General features: G+C 36.3%; 1 protein-coding gene across 1 annotated transcript in view; it reads left to right on the top strand.

Moving 5' to 3' along the window:
* The first annotated feature begins 6,812 nt into the window (after positions 1-6,812).
* Positions 6,813-21,567, top strand: part of ADAMTS19 (ADAM metallopeptidase with thrombospondin type 1 motif 19) — a 94,247-nt gene continuing 79,492 nt past the window's right edge. The window contains exons 1-2 of the mRNA XM_070935679.1: positions 6,813-6,897; positions 9,796-10,385. Of these exons, the coding sequence (XP_070791780.1) occupies positions 6,813-6,897; positions 9,796-10,385 (675 nt within the window). The remainder of the gene's footprint in view (positions 6,898-9,795; positions 10,386-21,567) is intronic.

Raw genomic sequence — 21,567 nt, 5'->3', positions numbered from 1 at the left:
AACCAGGCAAGTTCACATTTCCTCTGCCCAATACTTGAACCTTTTCTTGATTAGCTACCTTTATCACAAACTTATCTTCTGTAAATGAAGATAATATACTTTTGTTGTTAGTGGTGTGATTTGTTGCACCAGAATCAATAAGCCAATTATTGTTCTCATCTTGTTGTGTTCTGTTGCTGTCTTGTTTATTTAGCCCATTTAGTGACCCAGATTTTCTTTCTTTTGAATTTTCTCTACCCCCTCTACTTTCTCTGTAATTTGGTGGACTTCTATATTTGTGTCTATCTGTGGAAGATTGTCTGTAATTGTATTTGCTCCTATATTCTGGTCTATGTCTCTCTCTTGGGACTTTGTGACAATCTCTTCTACTGTGTTCCCTGGATCCACAATTGTGGCATCTAAAGGCCTCATTATATTTATCTTGGAAGACTACTTTCCTAAAAGATTTGTGTTCTGTTTGGTTACTGAAATGATTTTTTCTTGAATTGTCTTCTGCTATCAATTTGTTAGATAGACTTTCTATTGATAAATATCCCAAATTAATGGTATCTAAGTGTGACATAAAGCTATCCCATGATGGATCAAGTGAATTGATAATAACACTTTTCATTGTTTGATCTGAAATCACTTCCCCCCTCAATTGCAGCTCAGCTCTTATTTTGTTTAGATTTATCAAATGCTCACTTATAGAAACCCCTGGTTTCACTCTAGAAGAAAAGAAATCCTTAGACATTCTTGTGGTTGTGGCTACGCTATCGCTGTGAAATAGATTAAACATGCATTGAATTATTTCTGATACAGTTAGGTTTGGTTTGATGCTATGATACATTGCAGGAGACACGCTAGAAATTATTATGAAAAATGCTCTATGATGTAAACAATCTATTTTTAAAGTCCAAGGTCTTCTTGGAGGACTAGTTATAAAGAATAGTAAATTTTCTTTCATAAAAATAACCTGAAGCTGTTGGTACCACTCTTGTAAATTAATGCCATCAACTCTAAGTTTTGGGAAGTCACTGGGTAAATTCCCTACATTATTCTGTCCATTACTTACAACCTGAGGCAGTCCGTGGTCTCTCAAGTGCAGGAAATTACAGAACGGCATTGGGATGCTTGTAACGAGTCTGCGCGGTTCTCTGGCCAGTTCAAGTCTTTCGGGGCCGTCTACGTAGTTTTGCACATGCGCGTTGCTCATTTCTTCTTTGGCGCCGTTGTGGAAGGTTCTCTCCATTTCAGCTCTCTCGATCCGCTCCTCTTCAGATGAGTCGGTCTCTGGCTCGGTTTTTGGGGTTTTGGTGATGGCGACGGTTCTTCTCTTTCTCTTGTGTGCGCTGGCACTCGATTCTGTCTGCGGTGTAGGACGGAATTGGCATGGCTCTCTGGGCTCGGGTGTCGTCGTTTTCGAAGTCAGGATGGGAGCGTGCAGGTCTTGAGTTGTCGGTTTGATTTCTTGCTTCTTTGTTGATGTCTTGGAAATTTTCAATCTTGGCCCAAAAGCAGCAAAAAGCGTTTTCATTGCTGACTTTACTTGAGACTTTGTTAAATCGTCTTCACTTTCTGATTTTGGTTCATCTGAAGAGTTTGTGACTTCTTTTTCACTTTCTTCGTCTGATAGCGTTTTTCGCGCCAGAAATTTTGAACTGAGCGTTTTGATTGGCTCTGCTTCAATCTCTTTTGAAGTTCGTTGAAACCAAGATGGCTGCCATTCAAAATTTCGCGCGATGTCACATCTTTTCTTTTTTACAACTATTTTCTCAGTAGTCATTTCACTCACAGTTTTTTGGTCTTTGGGTTTTTCTTTAATGACGTTTTTCTCTCTCGCTGCTCCGCTGTTTCTCAGCATCTCCTGGAGGTCCGCGATGAGGCTTTCATCATTCTTTTGGCTTTTTAGTATCTTTAATATCTCTGACCTGAGTTCGTTATTTTCTATCTCGATTTCTTCCTGGTCGTTATTTTCACTCATCAGTTCTTCTTCTTCAGTGGTGTATTCTTCGGATTCTCTCGAAATCGCATTAGTGGATTCGTTGATTGTCTCTTGATCAGTTTCTATTTCTTTGCTGTAGGCCCTGGTGTTGGGCCTATCTTTCTTGGACATTTTTAATTACTTATTGAGTCAATTAACCATCCTCTGCTACCAGCTTGTTGCAATATTTTCAGGATCAGACTCAATAAAGATAATAGAAGTTAGAGATTTAAATATATTTCTCTTTAATCATAATAGGCATTCTATATTCGCTGAATATTCAAGATAGAAGCAATGAAAATGGGGAGGATGGCTCCTTATATATACAAGGGGTGGAGCCAGGAATGGGAGTGGTAAATTATGAATACATTAAAGTTCAAAAAATAAGTTAACCCCTGATGTTCCATATATACATTATTTACACATTAGAGAATAAGGCATTTACATCTGACAGGGCATGTATGAACCAGCCCAAATTCAGAGCTTGGTGTTATCAACAACACATTCTACCTTAGCTGCTTATTCAAAAGCACATTAAGGCACAGAAAGCAAGCAGCTTAGTTGATTAAACATGTAGCAAAGTTAGGCATTATGTCATTATCATCTTTAGGAAGCTTTGAGATGGAAATGTGGAGCTTAGTCCCCCTGCTCCATTCAAAGCGGGTAAAAAACACTCCTGCTTTTATTGTGAACTTCAGATAGATTATCTCTCAATGTAAGTTTTGTTTATATATGAAGCTTTTTAACAAAAGTGTTTGCAAGCTATGGTAAAAATCAAAATTGGGATCACAACCTTGGGATCATGCTTTATATCCATGCTTAAATATTGACAGAAGAGTCACTCTTTTTAATACAGGCTTACAGTGCAATTCTATACTGGCCAGATTCTTCAGAAATATATTTAATTGATTTTAGTGGCTCTTGGGATGCAAATTTAGATGAGAGCTTTATGAAGATTAACAAAGGTGTTATATTCTTTCCAAATATTTTTTTTACTTTTATCTCCATGACTCCTGTTGCTGTAAAGATTTTAAAAAATTGCTAATCTTTTTCTAAAGTTATGAACTTAAGCATACATTGAATTATCTGGTGTGATGACTATACAAATTACTATTGTGTTATGGCTCTTATGAAAGCAATATTCTTGTTTTAATCTCACACCTTATTTGCAAAAGTAGTTTGCTTGCTTTGAAAGATCCAAGTTTGAATGCCAACAGAGGAAATGTGTTATGGTAATTTTTCATTAATGATTGATTATTGTTAAGATTTGCTGTATTTGATATAAATCTTTTTTGAATATTTTAAGTGTTCATTGAAAATAGAGATCAGAAGCTAAATTTTAAGCAATACAGTTCCATACTGTGAATATACTTTTTTAAATTAGAAACAAGATTGCTCATTTAAATATCAATTTCTTTATAATTATTTTGATAACTATTGGGGAAATGCTCTTCTTTTAAATTCAATCAATTATGTTTGCCTCAAGAGTCAGTTTTTTAATATAGTGAGTTAACAAGAAAGAAGTTATTTCCTTCCTTCTTTCCTGATACATAAAACTTTATTGGGGTTTCACTAAGGTCAAGGTTGGGCAAGAAATCAATATACCACCCAATTTTATTAATTTAAAGGTTATCAGTGGGTTATCAAATTTTGCAAGTTTGCATGGGCAAAGCAGACAACAAAGCCTGGAGTGAAGCTTGACATCAATCATGTTTTGTCCGTGCAAGCATGATTAGATTTATAAAAAAATGTTATGCCCTTCCACTTTTTGCTCGCAACCTCCCTTGTTCTGGTTCATGATCAATAATTTGAAAATCTGAATTGTTGGACGGAGGACATCCAGGCTATGATCTATCCAAAACCATGGGAATTCATGTGGTCCATCCACTCTCTCAACCTGACTATTGGGCAGGTTTACTTAAGGAAAAATATGTGAAGAAAGAGCAGTATATCTTGTCTTCAGCTCCTACAGGAAAAGAATGAGATAGAAATTCATCCCAATAAAGAAATATCAAATACTGTATTAAACCAGTCAGGACATGATAAAAGCTTGCTTCTGAATTCTGATATTTTCCTGAATAAAACATCTTCAGTTTGTTACAGTTATGTTGCATTTCTAAAGGTATATATTGAATGCAGGGGTGGTATTCACTTACCTTCACTACCAGTTTGTAAATGTGAGCGCACACACAGAGGGTCAAAAACGGGACATGACGTCCGGGTGGATGGGTGGAGTTTCCCGCAGCCGCCACTACCAGTTTGCCCAAACCGGATAGAACCAGCTGAATACCACCACTGATTGAATGGCCTGTGGGGCTTTATGTTTTACTGAATCTAAATAGAGCTGGTATAGTACTGGAGAAACTGGCCTAGTGAATAACATATTATATCTGAAAAGATAGACTTATCGAAGTAAAAAAGAGGGCCCCTGTTCAGACCAACACAAAAACTTAGTTATGTATTAGAACATGCATATTCACATGTACACCACAGCATTACAGATTTGTTATTTTGAAGTATGATATAGAGGCAAATACATAAGATTTTCTAATACACATTTGTCAAAGGAACAAATGAGTGCATGATATTATTAGCAGTTTAGTATAAAGCCAGTTTGGTGTAGCAATTAAGCAATTAACCAAGCTAGAAACCAGGAGACTGGAAGTTCTAGTCCTTTCGTTGGCATGAAACCATCTGGGTGACCTGGGCCAGTCCGTCTCTCAGCCCAACCAACTCATAGGGTGTTTGTTGTGGGGAAGTAAGAGGAGGAAGGAATATTAAGTATGTTTGTTGCCTTCAGTTATTTATAAAGCTAATCAAGGTGGAATAAACATAAATATGTGTCAAGACCATGTATCAAAACACTAAGGAAGAATGATGGCCCAGTTTTGCAAATTTAAATTTTCTTTCAGATTTACATTTATTCCACATACATTAACTTATGTAATCATGGAAAATTTTCATTCTCCTGGAAACAATATAATAATATAAACCTAACAACAATGATGTTCTTTGCATATTGCCTATGTAAAGGGGTACACATTTCAGAAGATATTGCTTATAGAAGATTGTGACTGGGCATCAAGAATTATGAATTTTTAACCTATCAAAGGTATACTGCAGGAAAGATGATGTTACATTTATAAGTACAGCTAGTCTTACTGGCCATTCAAAGTTACAACGGCACTGGAAAATGTGACTTATGACCGTTTTCCAGAGTTACAACCTATGCAGCATCCCCATGATCATGTGATTGAAATTCAGATGCTTGGCAACTAGTTCATATTTATGACCATTGCTGTGACCTCCTGACAAGCAAAGTCAATGTGGAAGCCAGATTCACTTAACAGCCAAATTACTAACGTATCAATTACAGCGATTCACTTAACAAATGTGGCAAGAAAGATTATAAAATGGGGCAAAACTCACTTAACCGATGTCTCACTTAACAGAAATGTTGGGCTCAATTATGGTTGTTAAGTTGAGGACTATCTGTATAAGTCTGAGATGGACAAAAGATTCCAGAATTCCTTTCAAGAAAATTGGATTTGTGCAAGCATGACAGGTAAAAGCACATCTCACAGCGCCTTTGGGAAAGCACAAATTAGCAAGTATTTTTGCTAATAAGATAAGATAACCTTTATTGTCATTTTTTTTCCCTGTGGGCACACATTAAAAATGAAATTCTGTTGCCTGCTCTGAAAAGTGTACACATACGTAACGTATACGTAATGTACATATAGAGATGCTATATACTTACATATATATACACCCTAACATATACATATCAATATTAATCACTGTCCATCTTGAATGCATAGCGGGAAGAGGAAGCTTGAGAGTTCACAAGGTTGATACTGTCTGGAACAAAACTGTGGCTGTAATAAGTGGACGTTCTGCTTCGGATTCACAATTCATCTTCCATTCTCGTTAAGCCTCACGGGGACGTTGCTTCGGTCCTTGGATTTCTTGCGCCGGACCGCGCCAGGGCTAAGACTTCGTCCACCAATCTCCCTCCAATACTTACCTGCGCCTCAAGCCCTCCGACCGGCCCAGGGAAGGAGAAAGGGGAGGAACGGGGGGGGGGAGAGAAGAAAAGAGAGGTATGCAAATAAGAAACGCCAGAGCAGCCAATCAGGAGCGAGCGGCAGGAGTTTGGGGAGCCCGCTCGTTCTCTTTGAGTCCTCCTCCGCCCACTTCCCACCCAGGGAGAGATCCTCGCCGCTCGCCCACCGTCCACTGCCGGGATTAGTCTCTCTCTGTGTATGTATGTGTGTGTGTGTGTGTGTGTGTGTGTATGCGCGCGAGGGGTGCCACCACTTCTCCGCTGCTGCTGCTGCCGCTGTTATTGCGCGTGGCCGTCCCTCCCTCCCTCCGTCCGTCCTCCTCCTCCTCCTCCTCCTCTCTGCCTGTGCGCTCTGCGCCCGGCTTCTCCACCAAAGCAAGTTGCGCCTTCTTCCTCTCGCACGGTTCCTTGGGCTTCCTTCAGCCAGTCTGCCCTCTTCAGTTGACCTCTGCTGGCATGGCTGCCGCCTGACTCGGCCCCCTGAGGTGGCTTCCCTTGTCGGGGCTTCAGCTTTCACTCTGCTCGAGAACCGGAGCGGAGAGGCTCGGGGTTGGTGCCACTTGCGGAGCTGCTGCTGCTGCTGCTGCTAAGAGGCTTGCCGAGCCCGCTATTTTCTCTGCTCTCCTCCCACAAACTGAAGGCAGAAGGGAGGCTTTGCAGGCTCGGCGTCTTGCGCGAGCAGCTTTTTCCTCGGTTTTTGCAAAAGTTCCTCGAAGAAAAGCGCCGGGAGAGAAAAAAAAGGGGGTGCTTTGGTCGCTCCCCCTGCCCACCTCCGCGGCGTGGATGGAGACGAAAAGGGAAAGGCGGCTGAGCCACCTTTGCTGCATCTTTTATCAGCTGTGCTTCCTGTCAGATCGGATCACTTCAGGTGAGTCCTGGTGCTTCGTTTTGAATGGTGTTTGCTTTAATAATCGGAACTTCTTTCCTTTCTTGGGAGGTTTCTGGCCCCGGGTGATTGCCAAGAGCCTTGCACAAGGTAATAAGGAAGCACAGTGACACAAAGGGGTCGTGCAGAGATGTATCGTTATTGGTAGTTCGTAGAAGGTGTTTTTTTTTTTTTTTATTTATATGCCACCCTTCTCCGGGGGCTCAGGGCGGCTTACAATGTGCTCAGCAATAGCCTTCATCCGTTTGTATATTTATACAAAGTCAGCTTATTGCCCCCACAACTGGGTCCTCAATTTACCTACCTTAGAAAGGATGGAAGGCTGAGTCAACCTTGAGCCTTGGCGAGATTCGAACCTGCAGTAATTGCAGGCAGCAGCTGGTCTTAATAACCAGCTTAATAACAGGGTACCTTAGACCACTGTACTACCAAGGCTCTTTTAAAGAAACATGCATTTCGGTGCACTGTTATTGAACGGTATCTACCTATCTATCTATCAAATACTTAAACACTGCTAGGAGAGGATATAATTTATAAGACACCCTGCACATGTTCAGAAATAATTTGCCAGCAGCTTGAGAATGCTGTGATATTGAACAGCAAACTTAGCTTCTTTTCTTCAAATGACTGCCAAAGTACTCTGGAGGATCAAACAACATTCAGCAGCATCTTGACAGGACATGCTTTACAAGGATATGTCTCCAGTTCTCCAGAGTGTAATCAAGCTAAGTACTATCTTCTTATTCCATTAGGATGAACTACTTGGTTCACATCTGCATGAGAATGTTTATGAAGTTTTAGTTCTCATACACCCCAATTTATTTATTTATTTATTTGATGAATAATTCAAAGTGGCAAAAATTGCCCATTAAAGATTAAATACACCCCAAAATCCTGTGACATTTGAAATATATAGGATCTGTACTTTGATATATTGATTGGATTAATTTCTTTCTGTTTGCCAATCTTGTTTGCCTTTGCTAGAAGCAAAATAAAGTCTTATTTGCCTTTGCTGAAGAAACAGATCATATATTCTTTTGAGGCAGTATTCTCTGATTTAAAATATAGAATGACTAAGGTCAAATGTTAATAAACTGTATTATTTCTTTAGGACTGTTCCAATACCAGCAAGAGAATAGTTTTTCTATCTTTATTTCTGTATGCAGTGTGCTAACATTTTCATCGGGTTATTTAAGAATTTTTAAAATTTCTTAAGCACTTCAAATATTAAACATCAAAGATTTACACATAAAACAATTTTCTTTTGTGCACAAATCCACAATTTACAGAAGTTCCACGTCACTAAATATTTTTGTACGGAATGTACAACAAATTAATGTTCTGAATTATAAATTTATAACTATTTATACATATGATGTTTCAGAATTTCTACTGTCATTTGTATTCTTACTGAATTCTTATTGGCTAATCAGTGAAATACTTTAATTTAGGAATGGGACATACAACGAAAGATTATAGATTTTTTTACACAGTTTTTTTTATCCATAATCCTAATCTATGTAGGATGCTTGATTTGGTAAAACAAATAAAAGTTTGAGTAAATCAATTTTCCCTTCCCTCTTAATCCTTTTTCTGCCATCAGGTGGCATCTTTACTTTTTATTATCCCTAAAACTCACATAGATGCTTGGCAAATATTTTTGTAGTCTGCCTTTTAAATTACAAATTTGTGCAGTCCCTTGATAATGTAGGAAAAACTCCTGGGTGTTCAGCCACTTAAACCTATAACAACTATCCTTTATGCTGGAGATACTTAGATTGAAAGAGAGGCTACTTCTGATGATACTAGAGAGATTTGGACTGACTAGTTAGTTGGGACTTCTAACAGCCTTTCCCAGTCTAATATGGATGGTGGCCTGTAAATGTCAGCCAGCAACATAGTTTAGGGGACATCACATTGGGAAAGGCTACTATTCTTCCTTACCACATTATTTGACTACAATTGTTCAAATGGGTAAGATGAGATGCCTATCTTTTAATTCAATTAGAAGCTGTGGATACTCTTCAAGCTTTATTTACAGATTTCTAAAAATATCCTTTTATATTGAAACAGGGACACATTGTATAAATAAATAAATAAATAAATAAATAAATCTTTTACACAATATTGAATTAAGATGTGTATGTATGTGTGTATGTATTGTATGTGTGTATATATCCTAAAAATACAAGTTCCAGGTGTAGCTATAAAAGAAGAGAGACATTGCGATCTCCGGAATTTAAAATATATTATCCATTTAGCTTTCGTTAGCCTCTGCTAATATCATCAGAATGTAAAAACTACCATTGAGGAGATATTCGCCTTTATACATCATTGATCAATTTGGCCATTGCGCACGTGAAAGGAAATAAAATAAGAGAAAAGCACATTAGTCTTCAGGTATTTTGTACATATGTGTGCACACATGTAGTTGTATGTGTATACATAATACATACATAATACATACATACATACCATGTTTCCCCGAAAATAAGATCCTGTCTTATATTTTTTTTGAACCCTGAAATAAGCGCTTGGCCTTATTGCCAGGGGATGTCTTATTTTGGGGGAAACAGGGTACATACATACATAATCGCTCATCTCACCAATTCTACTCTGGGCAGCTAACAAAAACTAAAATATACATACAACATATATTTAAAAATAGCCAACTTTCGAGCCAACTAATATAAAGCGGTGCAGTGAATACATAGGAAAACTGATTTTATATTGGTAATAGCAGTATGGATCAATGCTGTTATGTCATTTTGATGTATCAAAATTATACCGATGGGTCCTAAATCTGACATCCATTTATGGCAACTCTTATAGTTGGGAGTGATTTAGTGTGTAAATTTCAATCTGCGTGAATTTTTGCAGGTCTGCAACCTCTGGGAGATTTTGAAGAGTGGGAGATTGTTTACCCAGCCCTGTGGAGTAGAAGCCAGCAGGAATCCACTGGAGGGAGTGGTGCAGGAGGCAGCTGCAGTCTTGATGGTAACTGTGGGAACAGCAGCAGCAATATTAATGCTACCTCTGCATCCACTCAGGGAATGGGCAGTTCTCGTGAGATCCGCTCAGTTTCCTCCTCATCTGACCACCAGCACCAGCAACTTCCAGTTCGGGAAACTTCAGAGGATGAATATGAATCTCAGGATTTCTATCACTGGTCTCCACTTCCTCAGGGATCTAATGGTACTTCTCAGCAACCATCTCGTCCATCTGTATCTCCTCCAGAAGATGATGATGAGATGTTGCTGAGAATACCAGCTTTCGCTCAGGAGCTCTATCTGCTGCTTAAGAGGGACAGTCGCTTCTTAGCACCAGGTTTTGCAGTGGAGGAACGACTATTGAATGAAAAGAGTACCCCAAATTTGGTCCACACACAAACAGAGAGAGCCTGTTACTATAGCGGATCTGTGCTGTATCATCCTGGATCCTTCGCTTCCTTTAGCACTTGTGGTGGTTTGGTGAGTATTTTTTCCCGCTTCACCTGTATTTTATCTGCTCTTTGCAGTAAAATTTACTTCCCACTGTTATTGTTCCATCTCTGGTCTTTTTCATATTACTTCCATATTACCCCAGTTATTATTTACTTTAATTTTTCTTTGCCATTTTCTTTTTCGATGTTCAAAGCTCTATAACTAAAATAAGGAAAGCACTTTGTCCTCATTTTAAAATTAACTTTTGTAATTGTTAATTTCATCTGCACTATTATAAGCATACAAAAGTTCTTGATTTAAGCCTAATCCATTTTAATGTTAAATCCATTGAACAAGTAATATCAAATAAACATTTGTTTGTTTTGTGTCTTTGAGTTAATGCTGACTCCTGGTGACTACCTGGACAAGTTTGTGCAATTTTCTTGCCAATGTTTTCAGAAGTTGTTTGCCATTGCTAGCTTACTAGGGCTAGCTTACTGGAAAAAGAGTGCCTGGCTCAGAGTCACCCAGGTGGTTTTGTGCCTAAGGTGGGGCTAGAACCCATAGCGTTCCAGTTTCTAGCCTCATGCTTTAACTACTACACAAACTGCCTCTCATCAAGTAAACATAGATAGTAGTAATTCCTATTAAACATCTATAGCTGTTTATGTTCATATACTTTTTATGCTCAGGTTTGTTGTCACTAATGATATACTTTAATGATTATTTAATAATACAATATGAAGATCTTATTTATTTTCCATTAGTTCCATCACTGTAAAAAGATTAAAGTGGACCTTTAGCCTGAACCTATGCTTAAGGATATTTTAAGTTTTCTGATCAAACTTTCTGGAACAACCTTTCTCAATCTGCTTCTTTCCAGGTCTATAATGATCACAAACTGTATCACTCATAGGATGTGAATGTCTATTCCAGTTCATTACATTTCTAGATGTATTTTGAAGCACTTAATCAGGGCATAAAGCGGGATGACTAGTTCCTTTAGTTTGTATATGGTATCTGATGTTCAAGCTCAGCCTCATAGATCTTCCACTGACTTCCACAATATAACATAGATAAGCTTGTTTTCAACATGTTGGCATGGTTACAGTTGCTTAGAACTATGTTGCAAGGAATTTACAGAAAATGGCTTGTTGTTCTAGTAGTTGGATTTTAGAAAATCATATGCCCATTGTATTGCACATCTAAAATAATTAGATCAGATATTAGCAGGTATTAGCTACATGGATATAAAGTGCATATCAGTTTTCCCCAACTTGGTGCCTTTCATCCTTGTTAAACTGCAGTAAAACTATGGGGACTACAGGAGCTGTAATTTAATACCTCTGGAGAACACTAGTGTTGGGGAAACTGATTTGTATGAATATGACCTCAGAAAACCCATCCTGAGAAATGATTTGCATGAGAACCAGTTAATATGGGTAATTCTGATTGTTTTCCTGAAGGCAGGGAAATACACTGCTTGAGCACACACACTAAGCTTCTCTTTATTTTTTAAATTCTATCCATTATTGAGGAGTACTGACACTCTTTTTGCTTGTATAACTGCTTAAATGCAGAAATCACAATAATCCAAGTGCTCTATTTCTCTATGTTAGTTTCTTTAATTCCAGCCTTTTCAGTACATGTCATAAACTTATACAATGTAAAGACACTATATTGTATTAGCCAATTATTTATTAATATTTTTGTCCTTTAAATATAAAGCTGAATTAGATGTGATTAATAATGTGTACCATATTCTGCCAGCTTCTATTTTTACTTCTTTTAAGTCTAAGGATACTACATTTGAGGTTAAGAATGTAGGCTGGGAATGTTTAACCTTCCATCAGCGCCTGTTTTTCACATCAAGTTTGCTCTTATGTTATTAGTACAAGGGGGGATGTCTGAGAAGGTAAGAGTTAACTGTGCTTTATTGAAACCTTTAAATTAAGATGGATGGTTTTGATTTCTTAACACTAAAATTTCTGGTCTGGATATAATGAGAAACTGTTATTAAAGCTTCCAGGCTTCTAATCATCAACTAGAGTAGGAATCTTATCAATCTAAAGCTCTTGTACTTGTATCTTTTCTTTTAATGTACACTGAGAGCATATGCACCAAAGACAAATCCCTTGTGTGTCCAATCACACTTGGCCAATAAAGAATTGTATTGTATTGTATTGTACTGTATTAACACCAAACTGTGCTCATATGTAAGGCAAGTTACTGTGGGATTCTGTGACCACTTTCATGTGCTCTGAAATCCTGGTTTCGTAGATAGAACTTTGGTGCTGGCAGACATTTTTAATATGATTTTAGCAGATTTAAGGAAAATTAGAATTAGATCCAATAACAATAGTACAGGTTTCTTGACTGCACGAAGTATAAAGGTAAGTAGATAGAATGGCTAAAATCCTACGAACAGGAGACATGCAAAAGTATGGATTGATTTAAAAGAAGGCAGTTACTGTTTCTATTTAGGCTTATTAATGTAAAGCTATATAGAATAAGGATGTTGCTGACAGTGGCTTTGAGCCTGAAGTGAGCCAATGGTATTTAAAATGAACATTTCCTGCTCCTTGTGGTTTGCTGGATGTAATCTGTGGAATAAAGCTACAGCTATGAAGACATCATTGGCTTGTATTTCAGAATTAGGTTTCTCCCGAAGAACATTGAATATAGCTTGCCAATGTTTTGTGGGAACTGAGTTATTTCAATTTATTCTTACTAAGTTTTGTGGAATTGCCAGATTTGATAAAGTTTATAAAGAGAATTAGATAAAATATAGACCCGTGGTTTAGTTTGGTTGTTTAGATTCATACCATTTAGTTTGGGCAGAAAGATATACTAACATCATTCAAACCTGTGGAATGCAGTTCATAATTGGAGTGAATTTGTACACCGGGCCTTTTTTTAGGTTTTCTAGAATATGGATTCACTGCTATACAAGACCAAAATACCTTATGCTTTGTTCTAGTCATGTACAAAAGTTTATAAGTTTAAGCTTCCTCCATTCAAACTGGATGGCCTGAGCCCGTCTAGAATGGATAACAAATTCTTCATGGTCAGTTTCACTTGACTTGAGAGATTTTAAATGTAGGGAGGGTTGTGCTGGCTTCATAGAATAATTTCACTAACATTCCTCTTAAAGTTTTCTTCAACATTAAGTTGAAAATTACACCATCGAGAAATTATCGTTTTGTTGCTAAATTACATCAAGATGATCTTGAGTTGCTGGAGGAGCTTCAATTGTCCCACAAATTGCAGTTTTCCCACATATGTTAAAGAAGTAATAGATTGGACGATTTTTATATGCTATCATATTTGTTGGTGTTGCTTATGACAATAGAGATCCACATGGGAAGTTGCTGTATTTATAGAATTTAACAAAATATTCCCTGATCTAATTTAATGTCTTGATTTTGCTTTTATCCGGGGTTTTTTCCTCCTGCAAATGAGATGGATACATTTCAAGTTCTCTTAAATACATTGAGGTATAGCACATGTTATTATAGATTGTGTCTATAGATGGTCAGAACATACCTTGACATTCTAATCTCAACTAGTTTAAAAATACATTTTCTATTAAAATAAAGAACATACAATAAAATATGTTGATCAAAAGAACTGAACAAATACCATTTGGCTATAAAAGAGGATTAAAAAATATGTAATATCCAGGGATTATTAAAAGATTATCCAGGGATAATCCATTAAAAGTATTATCCAGGGATTATAAAAAGATGAAATTGTTTCTCTGTCCAACATTAGTAATTCTTTAGAGGAACTGTTTTTTCTTAGAATAGTAAATATTGGCATATAACTTTTATGAAAACTTCTGCAATTGTAAAAATTCCAAGGCAAAACTTTGTTCATAAGGGCATGGAAATTGAATGAGCTATTTTTTTTACTGAAAGGCCACAGAGTTCAAAAGGTTTTTTCTTTGTTTACTTTAATTTAGCACTTGTTTAAGTTCAGATAGATATGTTTAGACAGGCACTACTAGATTTACCTCAAAATGGGTAGGTACACGGACTTCAATAGAAATATCAAATGGAAACAGAAACAGATTTATGTTGCCTGTAAATTCAGGGAATAACTTTGAGGATCTAAAGTGACACAGATGTAAACTTTATTGCTTACTGAGAGTTGAATTGATTTAACATAACTTCTAGCATTATCATTAAAAATACAAAACACATAAACTCATATTTCCATTTGTCATCATTAGTTTCGGTTTATATATCAGTAACAGATAATTACATGGAACCAGTTTTTAAGTACCGTGACTCAAGAAGTAGGCAATGCAAATTAAATAAACTTACAAGATTGCAATAAAAAAGAGGATTATAATGAAATGAGGAAGGACCCAAAAAGAAATCAAAATTGGCTGGAAACTATTTGATAAAAATTAGCAAGTTTTCATTTAATATTCAGGCACATGATGAGACTTGGCTGTAAAAGTGTAGATCAAAAAGCATAGACTAGGGGGCATATATGTTAAGAGAGAAAGCAAGAGCAGAAGCCAAAATAATGCATATATTTAAAAAATAAGGAAAAGATGTATGAAATAAATGAGAATAAAATGTCACTTTGAATTATGAGCCATGAAAACATATGCAAAACCTTTTGTAAAGCACAAAAAAGTACTGTTCCTTGCTTTATTTGTGAGCAATTGGCATATCTACAACTTAAGAGAGGCTAAGTAAGAATATGGGAAAAAAGGTTTTGAACAAGAATATGTATGTACAGTTGTGTCTCTCTGGGGTGTATTGGGTGGGTTCTACTTACCTCAGCTACGGGTTTGCATCGCTCGCGAGCGCGCTTCTGCATATGCGCAGATCATTCATGATGACGTCTGGGCAAGTGGGCGGAGCCTCCTGCCATCGTTAGTACTGGTTCGCAAGAACTGGACCGAACTGGGAGCAAGCCACCACTGGTGTGTATGTATGTATGTATGTATGTATGTATGTATGTATGTATGTATGTAGTCAGTGATAACTGAAGGAGAAAGAGGAAAGACTTAGCCAAAGCAAGATGTAAAGTAAATGAGGCAAGAAGCAACATTAAAATTGGAAACAAGAGGTTGCACATTTGAACCAGAAAAAAATACAATAGAATGATTAAGATTAAATATTATAGACAAACTAGGTATTTTCAAGATGAGTAATGTTTTATACAGTGTAGAAAAAGAGTAAAAAGTTCAGTTGGTGACTGTTTGAAGTTACAACGGCACTAAAAAATGTGACATGGCAGTTTTAACACTTACAACCATTGTGGCATCCCCCTGGTCACATGATCAAAATTTAGACACTTGGCAACTGTCTCACATTTATGAGGGTTGCAGTAACCCAGGGTCATGTGATCATCTTTTGCCACCATCTGATAAGCAAAGTCAGCGAGGAAGCCAGATTCACTAACTTAACAACTGCAGTGATTCACTTAATAACTGTGGCAAGAAAGGACATAAAATGGGTCAAAACTCAATAACTGTCTTGCTTAGCAGCAGAAATGTTGGGCTCAATTGTTTTTTTTTTTTTTAATTTGATTTATATGCCGCCCTTCTCCGGAGACTCAGGGTGGCTTACAATGCGTTAAGCATTGTGGTTGTAATTCGAGGACTACCTGTATTCCTAAGGTAAACTCTTAAATATTATTTACATTTGGGGGAAATGTAAAATGGACATGAACACATAATATATTTAGTTGAAGTTGGGATTTTTTTTTTTCATTTTTGTATGGGTGTAGGGGATTTTATTCACATTTATTTGTTAATTTAATATCTCCCATTTATTCTAGGACTTATACTTTTATTGGGCCTCTTCAGATTTTTGTCAATTATACCATCAAATTTTGGCCATATGGCAAACGGGAGTTCAGGAGATTATAAAAATGAGGTCTAGAAAATTGTGGTTGTTGACCATTAGGAAAAGAGAGGCTTCTGTATTTGAGGGGCAGAGAAACTTAACTTAGTTCTTAGTTTTTGGGAAAAATGGAATATAATGTTTAGAATTCATACTAATTTCATGATTTTTTTATTTTAATTTTTTATATATGTGCTCAGATGGTGGCAACATTTGTCCGATATTTTGAAAGGCTATTAAAATAGGTTAACATTTTTTTTTATTATCATATCCAAATTATACCTACATAATTTTGTGTAAATTATTCTGATAATGGTTTTTTCTTTTTTAAATAAGTTATTGCCCAAATTATAAAAATCTATGCTTTTTCTATAATTTGCAATATTTAAATTGTTAGGTGCTTATTTTATAATAAATTAAACACAGAATTGACTAATGATTTAATCTAAATGGCTTAAAAATGTTTTGATAAATAAGAAAGCCATTTAATGAACAGAAGCACATTTTCAGAGCTCTCAGAGTTGTATGTTGGGATTAGGCTCTTAGAACCCTTCACCACCACCAAATTGCAATCTTTGATATGAAGGATTGGTATATGTTATACAGTATATATCCATCTCATCTCAATGGGATAGGCCGACCCACCCTCACTGGTAGAAGAGACATGCTGCAGATCTTGTCAGTCAAGGAATTTCGGCTGATGGAGTCCAGAAAAGGCTTCTCTGCCATGGCTCTTGCCTTTTGGAACATCTCTCCTCCGCAGAGTGAAATCTGCTCCCACCTTTCTGAATTAAGGGCCTGCAAACCTGGCTCTGCCACTTGGTTTGGGGGCCCTGTGGGAAATTGTCATGCTGGAGGTGTTGATGGACTAATAGCAGATCTTGCCTCATAACTTGCACATCTTGTTACTTCCTTTTCCTTTTGCTTTTTGCAATAATTTATAATTTAATTACTAATATATATGTGTGTGTATACATATATACATATACATATATACACACACATACATATTTTATAGATTTATTGCTTTTAAGCTTGTAAACTGCCCGGTCACCTTGTGGCTAGATGAATGGCAAATAAATTTATAATAAACAAAAATTTAATAAATATCTATATCTATATCTATATATATAAAAAGTTAAAATCTCGGGTGTTTTCCCGCGTCATTAATAGTTCTTTTTGTAGTTCTTTTTAACTAAAATTAAATTTAAATCAAATTTTGATTTAATCTTCATTAAGATTAAAATAATCTTAATTTATCTCCCTGCTTATTTTTTTAAATATGTAGCCTGCAATAGGTCACTTAAATACAAACTATAATACACAGGCTGAAGTCTTGCATCTTTACATCTGATTATTTTACATTTTGCATGTCCACATAGCAAATTCAAAGTTTGTTGTGGCTTTTCACTTCAAGTGAAAAGTGTCTATAATATGACACTTTTTATTTAGCATTTGTTCTGATGAAAACATCAGGAGGAAATATTTTATATAATGCTTAGCAACTAAGCATTTTCAATTATAAAATAACTGTAGAAAATCAGCAAAATTGTTGATTGAAGTTCTTTTCCATAATAGCTATATTTCTTTGGCTTTAATTGGCTGCTGCCTTGTCTTTTTAAATATTGTTTGAAATAAATAAATGTTTGGACACTTTTTGGAAGGTTCACCCAATCCTTAAATCACAATTTGTATTTTAAATGTATTTAATATTTAGAACATTAGAAATGTGCCCTGAGCAACTTCATAAGAGACTTCATTTTTAAAATGTAATGGTCTTTCAACAGTTCGTTTAATTACCTCAGCTGTGCTTCTTTGGATTCTTACCAGATCTTCAACCTAAAATTAGGTCAAGTCAGGCTAAGACTGATTGAGTGTAAGCGTTAACTACAGATAAATTGCAATGGAGCTTGTTTCTAATGTTGCACATTCATGTGTTAATCATTCCTTGTGCCACTTATCATTTGTTATTGCCACCACATAAAATTGGCATTGTTTGTGATAAGTTTATAATTTAACTGACTTTTGGAACATTGGTGTAATCACTACAGAATTGCCAGTTATCTAATTTTTTGCCTCAGGAAATTTTACAAGCAAGTGAAACAATTCCCTTGACAAAAACAATATATCCAGGCAGCTGTCTTCTTTATTTTGATGTTGGCTTTTTGAGCTGTTTTCTGAACTTTTCTTTTTTTTTTTTGCTGCTTAGTCATGATATAGGATTTAATCCCACTAGTCAAAAGTTTGGATAGTTGTATATTCAGACCTGACAAATACATATTTTATCTTCTTTCCATTGAGGCAAAATTCTCTAATTCTAAATAGGTTTTGGCTGAATTACTTTTTAGTTCTGCTAGAATGCATCCCATTCATGTGAATGGAGCTGATCCCCAGTAGAACAATTATATCGACATGTTGAGTTTGAAAATACATTATTTTATGAAAATACTGAGGCATATGCCAGAAAAATATTGTGCATACTAAAGATAACTTCCTTAGCCATATCCAGCTACCTCATCTTTTCTTTCTTTGCCCAATTTTTTTTTAATTTGATTTATATGCCGCCCTTCTCCGGAGACTCAGGGCGGCTTACAATGTGTTAAGCAATAGCCTTCATACTTTTGTATATTTATACAAAGTCAGCTTATTGCCCCCACAAACTGGGTCCTCAATTTACCTACCTTAGAAAGGATGGAAGGCTGAGCCAACCTTGAGCCTGGTGAGATTCGAACTTACAGTAATTGCAGACAGCTGGTGTTAATCACAATGCTATCAGTCTGCTGAGCCACCAGGCCCTTTCAATTGGCATGAAAGATAAGAAAAAGCATTCTCTTATGAACTTTGAAGGCAAGAATGTCATTTTAAAGTTGCAAGTTGGTATGAGAAGTACTTCGCTATATAGTAATTAATGTTACTACATTTTATTAATATGTAGTGCGTTAGAGGAAATTCATTGATTTTCATTAGCGCGGAAAAGTGAATTTGACCCCAGTTGTATCGAGCAAAAGTCTATGGACTGGATCATTTTACAGATAAGAAGTCATGGTTTTTTAAATAAAATTCTGTGCTGGGTAGTGGCTACAGGAGACAGGAATAATTAGAGACAATTGTAATCCTTTGTTCCTGTCTCTTTGGGAGTACCTCTGTTGCAGGGGTGAAATGCTACCGGTTCAGACCGGTTCACCCAAACCGGTAGTAATAAAAGCTACTGGTTTGGGTGAATCGGTAGTAAAAAAATGATACCGGTTCAGACGAACCAGTATTTCTGACGATCAGCTGTGTCGCACGATTTATATTCGCTAGAAAGCTGGAAATTCTGCTTTCTAGCGAATCTAAATAACGTGGCACAGCTGTTCCCCCCCCTTGCTGTTCTACTTACTGTAGAAAAGGCTTCTTATGCCTCATTTTTCAGCACTGCGTGGTAGTGCCTGCGGTGCGCATATGCGCAAAACACACATTTGGCGCACACCGCGCATGCACGCGCAAAGCAAACCAGTAGCAGACTTTAGAGCTTTTCACCAATGCTCTGTATCTTTTTTTTTTTGGCCCTGTAGTGAGTGTGAGAAATTCCACTATGAGAGGGGGGTAGATTCTGAAAGGGTTTAATTGGTAGGAGACAAGTTTTTCTTGGAGTAAAGGGGCTGGTAACATTATACTTGTTTCTCTCAACATGGTTATGAGAAGACAGTTTTGGAGACTATCTCATGGGAAGCACTGGGATGAGAGGCAAAACCACCTCATTCCTTTTTTCATATCTAATTTTATTAAAACTTTTAAGCGAGAGGATAAAAGCTACCACAAATTAATGAAAGGTAAGAAAAATAAAAGAAAGAAATCAGAGGAAAAAACAAAAGGTGCAAGAAAAGGAAAAAAAGTTAAAGAAAAATAGAAAAGAAAGAAAAAAGTACAAACTATTGACCTGATATTCTTTACAGCAGTATAGTACAGATATATTTTAATTTCTCTTCCTAAAGTGAAAATCTGTTACTCTATTTTTTATAATCTATCCTTTATAATTATCAAAATGATGTCACTAGTACATTTTTTTCATTTTTACTCAAAAAGTTCATAAGAAGCTTCCAGCTGGCAATAAGTGTAGTTCATATCTTTTCTCTAATCACAGGAGTTAATTTATTCATTTCAACAAAATTTGTCACCAGCCATTGCTCCATAATAGAGAGTGTTAAAATTTTCCATCTCTATGTATACAGTAATCTCGCTACTGTGATCATATATTGAAATAATATCCCATGGTTTTTTTCTAACTGTTTATCCATTAATTCTAAGAGGGAATGTTCATGCTTCAGTTGAATATGAATCTTTAAAATTCTCTATATCAAACTATGTTTGATACATTAATAATAACTAATGATTACTCTGGCATCATATACCAACAACACATCATTGTATAAGCCAAGCCATCTCATTCCATCTATCTGTGTATATATCCTCATCATACATTATAAAGTTGCAGTCGTGGTTGAATTTGATTGTTGTGAGAGAGAGGAATTTGGATATTAAAATGAATCCTAAAAGAATTATTGGGTCTTTTTGTTCTTGTTGTTGTTATTTGCAGATTTTTTTGAATCAAGTATTTGTTTAATCTAATCTTTGTGAAACTGATATATTGCTGAGTGGAAGGAAAACTCCAACTCTGCAGAGGGGAACAGAAAGGTGAGAATGTTATCTCCCATCATTCTGTGCTAGCAGTTGACTTCTCTACCCCCAGCTTCAGTTATAAATCTTTAACTGAAGTAAAATGAAGTAACTTTTATAAAAACATTGGCACAAAAGCTGAGTTTTCAAACCAAAAGAGTCATAACAGATAATCACAGATTCAGGAACATCTAAGACTAGTTAGTTTCCATTCCAGTTCATCCAGAAAATTCAATATACTCACATAGTGATCAGACATTTGTTTTAAAGCTCTGTCAGCACAACTGTATGCTGAGTCACACATTTTTTGGAAGTTGACAGTTTGATTTGTATTGTTTTACTCTTCATAGTTTGGGATCCATAGAAGATCTCAGGTGCTTTCCTAGTTGAGATTCTTGCTCAACTGATCCAGGCTGAATTTAGGTTTGCTCAAGTACCTTTTCTACCAAGGTATTTTCTTTCTTTCATTCCTCCAGGAATGGTCTAAATTTCATGTGCCAGTGTGTTCAGGTTCTGAATCTGAAACACTTACCTGATCCCTAAAACTTGCCAGAGAAAAGCACTAAGATCTATGTGCAATCACCTGAAAGCTACTGAAGGAAGGCGAATGCCATTTGTCTCCCCAGTAGTAGAGTTAGTTTCTCTAGAGTTATTATTGGCAGCAAATCTAGTTGGTTTCCTCTCAGTAGTAAGGAGCAGGGTGTAGT

This window comes from Pituophis catenifer, unplaced genomic scaffold, assembly GCF_029215685.1.
Source record: "Pituophis catenifer annectens isolate HBS135680 unplaced genomic scaffold, rPitCat1.0.hap2 SCAF_2, whole genome shotgun sequence".
Classification (NCBI taxonomy): Eukaryota; Metazoa; Chordata; class Lepidosauria; order Squamata; family Colubridae; genus Pituophis; species Pituophis catenifer.
This window is presented reverse-complemented; position numbering and strand designations above follow the sequence as displayed.